Source organism: Panthera pardus, unplaced genomic scaffold (assembly GCF_024362965.1).
Source record: "Panthera pardus isolate Hobbes unplaced genomic scaffold, ASM2436296v1 HiC_scaffold_15, whole genome shotgun sequence".
Taxonomy (NCBI): Eukaryota; Metazoa; Chordata; class Mammalia; order Carnivora; family Felidae; genus Panthera; species Panthera pardus.
Window position 1 is genome coordinate 17,447,603 of NW_026526710.1, and position 12,734 is coordinate 17,460,336.

The 12,734-nt window shown below is 51.5% G+C and overlaps 1 protein-coding gene across 3 annotated transcripts; it reads right to left on the reverse strand.

Annotated features, from left to right (window-relative positions):
* Positions 1 to 8,436, reverse strand: NEFH (neurofilament heavy chain). Of its 3 annotated transcripts, none has more exons than XM_053902183.1 (5): positions 7,496 to 8,436; positions 5,459 to 5,658; positions 4,359 to 4,483; positions 1,662 to 2,733; positions 1 to 1,406 (listed from the first exon to the last, which is right to left on the reverse strand). In XM_053902183.1, the coding sequence occupies exons 1-5, from the start codon at positions 8,367 to 8,369 to the stop codon at positions 606 to 608; spliced, it is 3,072 nt and encodes a 1,023-aa protein (XP_053758158.1). In that variant the 5' UTR covers positions 8,370 to 8,436; the 3' UTR covers positions 1 to 605. The 3 variants fall into 3 exon arrangements, with proteins under 3 accessions (XP_053758158.1, XP_053758157.1, XP_019282128.2); XM_053902182.1 differs by having other exon boundaries at positions 1,560 to 2,733; XM_019426583.2 differs by having other exon boundaries at positions 1 to 2,733.
* Between the last annotated feature and the right edge of the window lie 4,298 nt (positions 8,437 to 12,734).

The following is a 12,734-nucleotide window of genomic DNA, read 5'->3' on the forward strand; positions in this document are numbered from 1 at the left end:
TTTTCATTTTATAAGCACTTGGTTTTATTGCACAGAAGCAATTGAAAGTGAACTCCAGTGGAAAAGTGCTCCCTGGCATGATTCAGTGGCCAGTGCACAGCCCCACCTGCTCCAGCTCTTCCAGGATAGAGAGCTCTGGGCAAGGGCTCGGCCACTCCTTTGGAAAACAGAAGGCATTCAGGAATAAGTTAAGACATCTCAAGCATTATGTGTTTCTAACTGCTCATTCATTATTGCGGTCATCTGTCAGTTGCACATACAGGAAATAAATGCACTTATTTAGAAAGGAGGGGGTCAGTTTGTATACTCAAGTGTTTACATGTGGCATTCGGCGTATATCACATTCGGCTACATAAGCTATCATAACATAATTGTCCATCGCCTGGGGAGGGTTTGGGGTGTGGAGTTGGGGGGTCGGGAATACCCTCTCTTGCTAACATATTGCTAATAGAAATTTCTGTTTGGTGAAGGAGGGCCCATCGTCTAAGCAGAGTTTCTTATATAAAGAAAAGGGAGAAAAACATGAAAATTTGTTATGTCAACTCTTGAGCTCCCAGACCCTCCTGAGTTTCTTTGGCTGTTCTGGATAGTCCTTTCTCCCTGCCTTACTTCTCCCCCTTGGAGGCCTTGTCTTCTGTGGCCTTCTCTGGAGGCCTGCTGTCTTTCTGGTCTGTGCTAGAGGATTTCTCAGCCTTTTCCGTCTTGGCTTTGCCAGGTGTGGGGGCCTCCTTGCCAGGCTCCTCTTTGGGTTTCTCTTCAGGCTTCTTGGCCTCTGTGGTCTTCTCCTCCTTGGCATCTTTTTTCTCAGGTGCTGCTGGTGTCTCTTCCTTCTTTGGCTTTTCTGGCTCCTTCTCTGCTGCTTTGCTGGGTTCTTTGGCCTTGGCATCATCTGGCTCCTTCTTGGCCACCTCAGCCTTCTCTTTGGGCTTGGCCTCCTCCTTCACCTTGGCAGGAGCCTCCTTCTCTGGGGTCACTGCTTTTTTCTTATCTTCAGCCTCTTTCTTGGCTTCAACCTTGGATTCTTTGGGCTTCTCCACAGCAGGTTCCTTCTTTTCCTGGACCTCAGACTTTGGAGTCTCCTTCTTGGGCACCTCATCTTTCTTGCTGTCCTTCTTCTCCTCAGGTTTTGGTGTGGCTGGAGCTTTCTCTTCCTCGACCTTCTTCGGGGGCTCTTTGACTTTCACTTCCTGGGGTTTCTCTTCCTCCTTCACGGGGGACTTTGCCTCTTCCTTCTTTGTGACCTCTTTCTCAGAAGCCTTGGTCTCCTCCTTCACAGGAGATTTCACCTTCTCTGGGGACTTGACCTCCTCCTTGACAGGGCTTTTTGCCTTTTCAGGAGATTTGATGTCTGCAGGGGACCTTTCTTCCTCCTTTGCTGGGGTCTTGGCTTCTGGGGACTTGGCCTTCTCAGGGGATTTGGCCTCTTCCTTCACAGGGGACTTGGCCTTGTCAGGGGACTTGGCCTCTTCCTTCACAGGGGACTTGGCCTTCTCTGGGGATTTGGCCTCTTCCTTCACTGGGGACTTGGCCTTCTCAGGGGATTTGGCCTCTTCCTTCACAGGGGACTTGGCCTTCTCTGGGGACTTGGCCTTCTCAGGGGACTTGGCCTCTTCCTTCACAGGGGACTTGGCCTTCTCAGGGGATTTGGCCTCTTCCTTCACAGGGGACTTGGCCTTCTCTGGGGACTTGGCCTTCTCAGGGGATTTGGCCTCTTCCTTCACAGGGGACTTGGCCTTCTCTGGGGACTTGGCCTCTTCCTTCACAGGGGACTTGGCCTTCTCTGGGGACTTGGCCTTCTCAGGGGATTTGGCCTCTTCCTTCACAGGGGACTTGGCCTTCTCTGGGGACTTGGCTTCTTCCTTCACAGGGGACTTGGCCTTCTCAGGGGATTTGGCCTCTTCCTTCACTGGAGACTTGGCCTTCTCTGGGGACTTGGCTTCTTCCTTCACAGGGGACTTGGCCTTCTCTGGGGACTTGGCCTCTTCCTTCACTGGAGACTTGGCCTTCTCTGGGGACTTGGCCTCTTCCTTCACAGGGGACTTGGCCTTCTCTGGGGACTTGGCCTCTTCCTTCACAGGGGACTTGGCCTTCTCTGGGGACTTGGCCTCCACTGGGGACTTTGCTTCTTCCTTCGCAGGGGACTTGGTCTTCTCTGGAGACTTCACCTCAGTTGGGGATTTTGCTTCTTCTTTCACAGGGGATTTAGCTTTCTCAGGGGACTTCACCTCAGCTGGAGACTTGGCCTCTTCCTTCACAGGGGACTTGGCCTCAGCTGGTGATTTTGCTTCTTCTTTCATGGGTGACTTAGCCTTTTCTGGTGACTTAGCCTCTTCCTTCACTGGGGACTTGGCCTCGGCTGGGGACTTAGCTTCTTCCTTCACCGGGGACTTGGCTCCAACTGGTGACTTGGCCTCCTCCTTCTCTGGAGATGCAGCCTCTTCTGCTGAGGGAGATTTTGTTTCTTCTTCTCCTCCTTCTGCTTCCTCCTCCTCACCCTTCTCCTCTTTGGCCTCTTTCTCTTCTTCTTCAGTCACTTCTTCAGTCACTTGGATCTCCTCTGTCTGTTCCTCCAAAATCACAGTTTCCTTCTCTGACTTTTCTACCACCTTGATCTTCTCTTCACTTTTGACCTTTATGTGAGTGGCTGCAGAGGGAATTTTGGGGAGTGCTTCTGGAAGGGAGAAAGGACTGGGGCCAAAGCCAATCCGACACTCTTCGCCCTCCAGGAGTTTTCTGCAGAATGGATAATGGAACACATTATTATTATTAACTCAGAACAGATCGATGGATTGGGGGTCTTCTTGAGTTACTCTGAAGGCCCATAGAATCCAACGGTATGGACTTTGGTGGAGGAAGGAATGTGAATAGTGGGCACTTTGAGACCGGAAAATGTCACTTGGCAAATCATCCCAGGAACTACCCAGAATCTGCACCCCAATGGCACTGGGGTTTTATTGCAGCTAAGTATGAAACTTATAAAACAACCTCCCCTAACATGCACAAAAACATGGTCCTCAAGAGAGAGCACCTGCATTAACAAAAATTACATTAATTGTCCCTCAACTAAAACATTTAAGAGGAAGATGGGAGCCTGAGCAAACAATTCCACATTTATAAATTTGTGATTAACAGGTCTCAGAATATACCCATTGGAATGTCAAGGGTCTCTTTTCACCTTATATTCTCATTCTTTGAGTTTTAGGAATAGGGAGGGGGCAGCAGTTTCTACCCTTTCCTACTCAGTAGATATGTGACCTCAGCCAAGCCACTCAAACACTTTAAGCCTCAAGTTTCTTCATTGGCAAAAAGAGGGTCACTAAGAGTCCCTACCTCAGAGGATTGTTTCAGTGAGATAATGAATAAAAAGAACCTGGCAGTACCTGCCTCACAGTAGGTATAGGGGTTACCCCTAGAGACCAGTGCTTTGCAAATTTAACAGCATACACATCCCCCAGCGATCTAGTTAAAATGCAGATTCTGATTCAGTAAATCTGGGGTGGGACCTGAGAGTCTGACTTTCTAACATACTTGTGGAAGATGCCGGTTGTGCTGGTTCATGGACCACACTCTGAGCACCAAGATTACAAACTAGACCCAAGAGGTGAGAAGTAAAGCCAGCAACTGGGACAGGTCTTCAGGGGGTCAGCCTGCTCTTTAGCAAGAGATTGCTAAATTGGGAGGTCTCATGACCTTCTCCTGGCTACCATTTCCTGAGGGCTTGCTCTGTGACAACCCAGCGGTACTGAGATCCGCTCAGGAACTGGATTAGCACCTCCTCCTGACAACCCAACAACAGTACTGTTATTATCATCCCCATTTTATTTCCCCGGAAAACCAAAGCTCAGGGAGCTAAAAAACACTAAGAGAATTGTAAAGGCCCCTGACAACTGAAATATCTCCCTTCCCTCCAAAGCAGACCTCTAGTCAGTTGGATTTGGGGAGGGATGAGGAACATTAATCCTCTAAATCACTGTCAGAATGAAAATAAGCCACTCTCAAGACTTATTTCTCTTAGAAATCAGGATGATGGTTGCCAGGGCCAGAGGAAGGGAGGAAAGGGCAGTGGGGAGTTATTCATTATCAAGCACAGGATTTCAATTTGGGAAGATGAAAAAAGTTCTAGAGATAGATGGTGGTGACTGTTGCACAACAATGTAAGTGTACTCAAGGCCACTGAACTGTACACTTAAAAATGGTTAAATAGCAAATTTTGTGTTATACACATTTTACCACAATAAAAAAAATTCTTTTTGCTAAGACAGGCAGGCCACCTTGCTGGGAACTTGAAACTCAGTGCTTCGCTTCTCATAAGAACGCAAGGGCTCCCCATCATCCCAAAGGCCCCTGGCCCACCTCACCTGTAAGCAGCGATCTCAATATCCAGAGCCATCTTGACATTGAGCAGGTCCTGGTACTCTCGGAGCTGGGCTGCCATTTCCCACTTGGTGTTCCTCAGCTCGGTGTCCAGCTGCTGGATGGCTTCCTGGGGAGGAGAGGTCACACACACATGTCACGCACCAGCCAGTGCCTGGCCTTCAGCACCAGAGAAGCTGGGGCAGACTGTGCAAACCCAAAACAGTTCAATCTAGCCAGTCTCACTGGGGCCATGCTGTCAAAGCTGTGGCAGCCTCATTCATGGACATGGAAACCAGCTGAAGCAAAAATCCTGCCGTGTATGTATATGACCTCAACCTGGGGAGTGGTCTCGAATGAAACACACCAGGAATGATGGGTGACGTTTTACAGATCTTTTAAGCTTAGAAAATGCTCAGCAGGAACACAGCCTTGTCTGCTTTGGCTCCCAATGCTCCCAAGTGCCTGCCAGATAGGGCTGAGGAAGCACCCGCAGCTGATGACTGAAGCAACACACAGAAGCAGGTTAAATACCAGTGGAAGCTTCTCCCGTCCCCAGGCTCACTTAGCCCGGCTTAAAGTGAAACATTATGGCTGATTTTTATTGCCTCCTTTCTGCTTTCTCCGTTCTCTAATTTATCCACAATCACCACAATCACCATACTTGCATAATACGTTCTTTCAAAGTGTTATTTTCTTTTGCCAGTTGTCTTTAATGCAAGGAATCTGCCAAGGCCTTCCCCAGGCTACGCTCACTCCCAGACACTGGTTATTATTTACCAGATGTGCACTGTGACTAAGACCCTGCTGAGCAGGCTCACACACAGCTCATGAAAAGTTTGCCCATCTCTTTAACCTTTGCAGAGCAAAGTGGGCATTCTTTTTTTTTTTTCTTCATTGCATTAAAGGAATTCGGATTCAGATAAAGCAGGTAACTTTCCTGGGGCCACTCAGCTAGAAAGACACAGTGGTACCCCTCATATGTCTGACTGACTCCAAGGCCCATGGTCTTCACCACCACAACCCTGCCGAGAGAGGGGCAGTGACTTGTTCAGGATAACCCAACCAGGTAAGGTAGTCTGGTCTCTGCTCCACCCCTGCCCACCTGGTAGGATGCGATATCGGCCTGATGACGGTCCTCCAGCTCAGAGCGTTGCCTCTCTAATGAGTCCTTGGTGCCTTTGAGCGCCTCCAGCTCTGTGGTCCTGGCCTGTAGCTGGCGCCGATACTCAGTTATCTCCTCCTGTGCTGAGCGCATGGCATCTGTGTTCACCTTGGCTGCCTCTGAGAGTCTGTCCAGCCTCACTGGGGAAGAAGGAGACAAGGAACAGAGTTAGACACACCTGGATTTGGATTCTACTGATCCAAAAGGTGACACACGTGGGTTGAGGACCTACTGGGTGCCTGGTGCCATCTTGGGTTCTTAATCCACCCTATCCTTTGTGATAGGCAAATTACTACTATCCAAGGCCACCTAGCTAGTAAGCAGTAGAGCTAAGATTCAAATCTAGTGTCTATCTGGTTCCAAAGATTAGATTGTCTCCCCCAATTCAGGATCTGAAAACTCATAAGGCAGAAGAAGCCCCCAGTTCTGGTCCTAATACCCAGTTCAGCTCCCCAGCAAGGGCTGGCGGTGCTAGTGTTTAAATGTGAAACTTGGCGTACAGGGCTTAACTCTGAGCATGTGGCTGAACAAGTTAATAAGCCTGTGACCTTTGGAGGTATAAAGGTGCTATGAGCTACTATATAGCCATAGCCCCTTTCTTGCAGGTTTTTGTCTCTGTAGAACCCAAGGTCACCGCAGAGCCTGGGGCCCATGCGCCATCTCCTCTGTCCCTTCCCCCACCTGGCTGTGCATTCTCTAGCACAGGAGTCCCTGTGCCAAGGACAGCCACACCCTGGCCCCTGTGAGCAATGGGCTGCTGGTTCCCAGAAGATCTCTCAGGATCAGTGGAGGTCTGGAGACTAATCTACATCTCCTGAAAGTGAATATCCTGCATCCCAAAATAGTAACACCCAGGGCCTGAGTCGGGAGGGTGGACCAGGGAGAAGGGAAGCCAGTTGGATGGGCCAGAAGTCCTGGGATGGTTTGTCTATGTGAAGGGCAAAGCCCAAGAGAGCAGAGAGGTTTGCTGTGGGAGGTGTCTTGCTGCAGAGATGGGGGAGGGGAAGGTTCTGCCACTACAAAGGAGAGGAAAAGTAATGGGAAAAACCATGCATCTAAGTTCTAGCTTTCCTGGCTTTCCCTGCTAGTGTTGGGCAAAGACTTAGAAACCATCAAAGTGGGTGAGGACCCTTACCCATTGTGGATCACAGACCTGTTTGAAAATCGCTGGAGCCTCTGCACCCTCTCCCAAGAAAAATGCAAAAGTTGTATACAGAGTTTCAGGAAGGATCATATAGCTCCCCTGAGTAAGAGGCTCAGCTGGTCAACCGCCTCCCCTTTTAACCCCCAAAGAAATGAAAACCAGAGAAGGCAAGTGTTAGTCAAGGTCACCCTGCAGGTGCTGGGCACAGCTTCGGAGCTGCTGCTGCTGCAATCTAGCTGACTCAGAGCATCATGGAGTTGGGAGGAGGGGGGAACTTAAGAGGCTCCCAGCTTCTCAAGTGGAGAGAGGACATTAAGGGGCCACCTCAGCCTCACATACCCATTCGCTGAGGTGATGATCCCTCACTGGGGAGCAGCCTAATAGGAGTCTGGAGAATGGGGTCCCCTGCAGGGTGCAGGCAAGGGGGATGGGCAGTGTTGGGCAGGGAAGGCATGTTACTTTGAAGGGCAAAGAGTCCTCAGTGCCTGTGACTGGAAGCCGTCACTGCTTTGGAACTGTGTTAGGAACCTGATGGAAAGGGGCCTCAGAGTGGGGTTATCCAATCTTGGGCGGGGGACAGAGGGGATCCAGAGCTTCAGGACAGCTATAAGGCCCCTGGAGGAGGGCAGCCAAAGGAGAACCCAGAGCTGCAGGGAAGGGAAGGGGGTTATCTCCAGAGACCCAGAGTGAAACTGTCGTTTAACTAAGGGGAATGCACTTTGCAGGGGAAGCTGAGCAGTACACCCTCCAGCCCTGCCCCCTTCACCCTGGGAGTCCACCCTGCCAGGCCACCAGGGGGCGCCCCCCGCCCACACCACCGCGCGCCTACAAACCTCGGAACCACTCCTCCGACTGAAGCGTGCTCTGCACCGCGTGGCCTTCGAGTTGCGCGCGGATTTCGCGCAGCGCCGACGTCACGTCGCACTTAAGGGCGTCGCGCGCCTCGGCCTGCGCCTGCGCCTGCGCGGCGCCGCAGCCCTGGATCTGGCCGAGCAGCTCGCCCACCTCCTCCTGGTGGTGACGCCGCAGGTAGCCGCACTCTTCCTGCAGTGCTTGCGCTTTCTTCTGCAGCTCGACGCGTGCCGCCTCAGCCTCCTGCGCAAAGCGCGCGAGTGCGCGCGCTGCCGCCTCAGCTTCCTCCCGCTGCCGGGCCTCGTCGTCTAGGCGCTGGCGCACGTGCGCGATGTCTTCCAGCAGGTGCTCCTGCTCCAGGCGCAGCTGGCCGCGCGCCGCGCCTAGGCGCAGCACTGCACCGCGCATCTCGCGTACCTCTCGCTCATACAGCTCGCCCATGGCGGAGCGGCCCGCCTGCTGCTGCCGCAGCGCCGCCGCCTCGCCTTCCAGGCTGCGGTTATGTGCTTCGAGCTGCCGCACCTTGTCGATGTAGCCTGCGAAGCGGTCGTTCAGCGCCTGCAGCTGCTCCTTCTCGCTGCGGGCTGCCGCTGCTGCCACCACGCAGCCCTCCGGTCCGTTGCTCAACGTATCTAGCGAGTCGGTGCTCGAGGTGGCTCCTGCACCGCGGAAGCGGCCCGGCGAGGCCGATACGGAGCTCACGGATGTCCGCGCCCAGGAGTGGAAGCCGCTGGATGAGCCGGCAGCAGAACGCGCTCCGCCCTTGCGGGCCAGCGCGTAGTGCAGGCTGCCGCCTCCATGTAGCGGCGCGAACGGGGCGCCCAGCAGCGCGTCCGCGCCGCTGAAGCTCATCATGGCCGGAGCAGGTGCGGCCGCCGGTGGAGGGGGAAGCCCGAGGCCGAGACGGGGCGGGCGGCACTGCGGCAGCACTGGGATGCCGGCCTTTTTATAGCAGCCCGGTCGGGTCCAGCCCCTAGGCAGTTGGGGGGGGCGGGGGAGGAGGGCCCCGCCCTCTCTCCCTCCTCCCCCGCGGCCCGGGTCCGGCAGCTCCGCCGCAGTGAGAGGGGCGGGGCAGGGGGACTCTGGATTGAAGGGGAATGAATCAACGCGACGTCAGAGGACCACCCTGAGATCGAGTTAGGGGGTAGAGGACTCCTGGAGTGGAATGGCGGGGACCCCTGGGTGCGAGTCCGAAGACCCTGCTACTGTGTTCGGAAACAGAAAAGGGGTCCGAAATGGGGAGATGACAAGGAGTCCTGGTGGGAATAGGGGCAGGTCGCCTTTGGGATGGAGTGATGGATGACTCTGTAGTCAGTAGGATGAGGGACCCCTGAATGGGGGGGCACAAAATTTTCCTGAAAGTTAGGACCTTCAGATAGGGGGTGTAGCGTGTCTGGAGATGGCCCAGAATAAGGGAGGGAGCAAAGTAATCCTAAATGGACTCATGATGGGTGCTGCAGAAGGTAGAGATAGAAGACTCCTGAATGGAGGTACACTTTTTCCCTAATAGCTTGGGACCCACCAGGAGAGGCCTCAAGAAACTGCAGCCGGCTGCGGAATAGGGGAGGGGGACTTGGAGTTGGGAAGGGGGGCAAGGCTACCCTGAATTGGGGGTATGGGAAACACTTCAGAAGATGGTGAAAGGGGAGCCCAGATGGGAGACACAGTGGTCTCCACAGTATAGGAGGAGGTAGGCTCTGCAGCTGGCCCCAGCAAGGGGGACCCTCAGTGAAAGAGGCAGAGGATGCCATGAATAGGCAGGAGGAACATGGGCTGTGTGAGAGAGAATTCAGGCCAGGGTCTGCACACTGAAGTCAGCTCCACAGTTTGCTGGCCAAATGACCTTGGACAAGCTGTGTCCCCCACCCCTGATTTTCCTGTCTGTACCAAGAGGGGGCCCTGCCCTGGGACAGGCTGCAACTAGAAACCCCCTCCCCCCCCCCCCAGCTTTTGCTTTGTGTGTGTGTGTGGGGGGGGTGTCTCTGGCTGAACTAGGAAAGGGGACCCATATACTGCCCGTGGATATGGCAGCTGCTTTCGCACAACTAGGAAGTCCATCTTCCCTCCACTTCGACTTTGTCATCTCTCCCCTACTCCCACAGCAGAGAAGTGGGTGCGGCGATAGGCATCCCTTTTCGCCCCCAGCTAAGTGGTGGAATGCTTTCAGGGTACCAAAATCCCTTACCCCCATAAGCCCTAACAGAGGGTCAGATAGAAAAGGGGTCCCTGGAATTTGGGGTGCCCTGCAGCTGCTGGTGTTCTATGACTTTTTCTTGGGCTTTCATTCTCATGTGAAATTCCTTGGGAGTGGGGGCAGGCTGCGTCTGTCGCTTCAGCACCGAGGACAGGGTCTGTTCTTTCTAGGGGGAAAAAGGGGTTAATCTCTGCCTTTTCCTTGGGGGGGGAGGGGAGGGAGGTATGCGTATGTGTTATGCAGATGAAAACCGAGGAGGGGGCGGTGAATAATCTGGCGGGGTCACTCTGGGAGTCAGGGACACAGCCCCTTGATCTTCTGCAAGGGGTTCCAGTCCCATGTTTTCTATGATGTTCTCCCACTTACACACACCTGGGCTGTCCCACTCCTCCTTTGATAGCTGAAAGGACCCCCACAGTCTTTTTCTGGGAGGGAGCTTTAAGCCTCTCCTCCCAGATCTGAGCGTCCCTGAGGCACTTATCTCAACCCCCACTACACTTCCACTTTACACTGGTTTTCCTTTGGTGGGATCCCCAGGATGGAGACAGATAGATCCCCCCAGAAAAGACCTCTGCCAGTTTGTTTCCCCTTGCCCTCTGCCTCATTCCCAGACCGCTGGTTCTAAGCAGACCCTCAGAGATGAAGAAGTGATGGTGCTGTCCCTTTAACCATGTTTTACTGGAAGGAGAGTGCGCCTGGGAGGAGCAAGGAGGGGGAAGGGAGTTTCTAGTTTCGAATGGAAGCAGAACATGATGAAGCATTTTTCCCCCCATTTAAAGATCCAGTCATGAGTCTGTTTGCAGGGGGCAGAGGGGCTGGTTTGCAGTCGGTGCTGGGAGGATGGAGGTGAGTGTCTGGTCGAGGCTTCTGAGAATGGCATCTGGGGGGCTTGAGCAGGGCCTCCATGCTCTCAAGTGGCTCCCCATTTACTTGTCATTCTGCTTGGAACTTTGCCAGAAGAGCCAGACTCCTTTGAATCTTTTCAGTCATCTGCATAATGCAGATATATCCTCTGCATGTGTAGGATGTGCAGCTGACAGCAAGGGAGAGTGGTGAGAGGGGCTGGGTAAAAGAGGGGAGGGGGCCAAGATGGATTCTATCAAGGTCAGGGCGTTACAACCATGGGATCACAGCTGCCTGTGGATTCCAAGCAAGAAATCCCAAGCATGATTTGTGTGGTTGGAAAAATAACATGAGAGTGGGAACCCTGAGTTCATTATTCCAAAGGGCCCATTTGACTCACATCTAGGAAGCCATTTCTGGCCTCCTTTACCCCTGCATTTAGTTAATTATCCTCTCTGAGTCTTTAGTGCTAATCTACCACACTGCACTTAACCACTCTATGTTGTCATTGGTTGAATGAATGAATGAATGAATTCCATCAGTTCTCCAGCCAAACTTGTGGTCTAAAAGGAACTAAAATGGTTCTGTCCTAAGTCCTTGGGCTTCACATCTCTTTCACCTTCCTCCCCTCAATTTTTACCATTTGGAAATGAGAACAACATAATCATCCATCCATCCATCCATCCATCCATTATATGTTTACTGAGCACCTACTGTGTGATAGGCACACACAAAACATGGAGGTTACAGAATCCCATAAACCTCTAAAATTGTCTCCCTGCGACAAGAATCCTCAAGTCCTTCCCAAATCCTAGTCCAGCATTTCCTAAGGCACCTTCTTGAGGATGATAAGTGTTCCTCCAAAAGGAGAGGAAAAGAGGAGTTTCATGGCTAAATGAGTTAAATAGGGCTCCTGGAGCTTGGACTGGCAATGAACACTGAAAATCTCCTGAGGTAGGTGGAGTGTGCTGAGTTGCCCAAGCCTGTTTGACCATAAGTCCTTCTTGACCCCAAGTGTCTCCCATGGTAGTCCACACTGAAGGACCCACTCAGAACACCCCTGTGTTCTTCCTGGGCTGCCGTCTGGGCTCCTTTGGATCTTGTCTGTTTTTCTCAGACAAAATCACGAAAAATAAAAGAAGGACATTCACTTAAAAGGACATAATGAAACATGAAAAATGAATAACAATTTTTTAAGTAAGCTCTACACCCAACGTGGGGCTTGAACTCACAACCCCTAGATCAAGAATCACACATTATCCTGACTGAACCAGCTAGGTGCCACTGAGAAACAAAATTTTAAAAGACTATTGCAAAATACAAAAATATTTGAATGCATTTTAAATGTGTGTACATTCATGGCAATACTGCAAATAATTGACTTTATTTTGTGGATTGTACCTAAGCACTTACCTCAAAGTCATTTGTTCATAGTATTACACATTTTTTGCTTGCTGACTCATCTCATTTAGCATCACAGTTTTTCCTTCATTAAGAGAGGTATCCATTTCCAAATACTAGGATGCATATTTGTAACTGAGTTTTGTATTGCATTGTGAAAGCCTTCTACTCTGTTGTTTGTTCTTGGCATATTGCCACATGACCACTGATAGGCATCCCAAAGTTCTATGGGAAATGTGGGTTCAAGACTGCACCACTGGGGGCGCCTGGGTGGCCCAGTCGGTTAAGCGTCCGACTTCGGCTCAGGTCGTGATCTCACATTTTGTGAGTTCGAGCCCCGCATCGGGCTCTGTGCTGACAGCTTGGAACCTGGAGTCTGCTTCAAATTCTATGTCTCCCTCTCTGTCTGCTCCTCCCCCGCTCATGCTCTGTCTCTCCCTACTTCAAAAATAAGTTTAAAAAACATTTAAAAATTTTTTAAAAAGACTGCACAACTGTATAGACCATTATAATGGCTGCAGTTTATATTATATACAAACGGGAGCACTATGTCAATGGAGAAATGAAACCAAACTGTCAGCTAGTTGATGAAATCAACAAACTATCAAACCAAACTGCCAGCCAGTTATTTTTTTTTTTTTATCTTTTAAGGAAAAATTGTTTCATGGCCAGTTAGTTATGTGGTAAAAATGCTTGTAGCAAAGATGCTTGGGGCAAAACTATCCAGAACCCCTGTGGACCATAAGATTAGTGCTCTTCAGGAACAGGGCTTCAATGTGAAG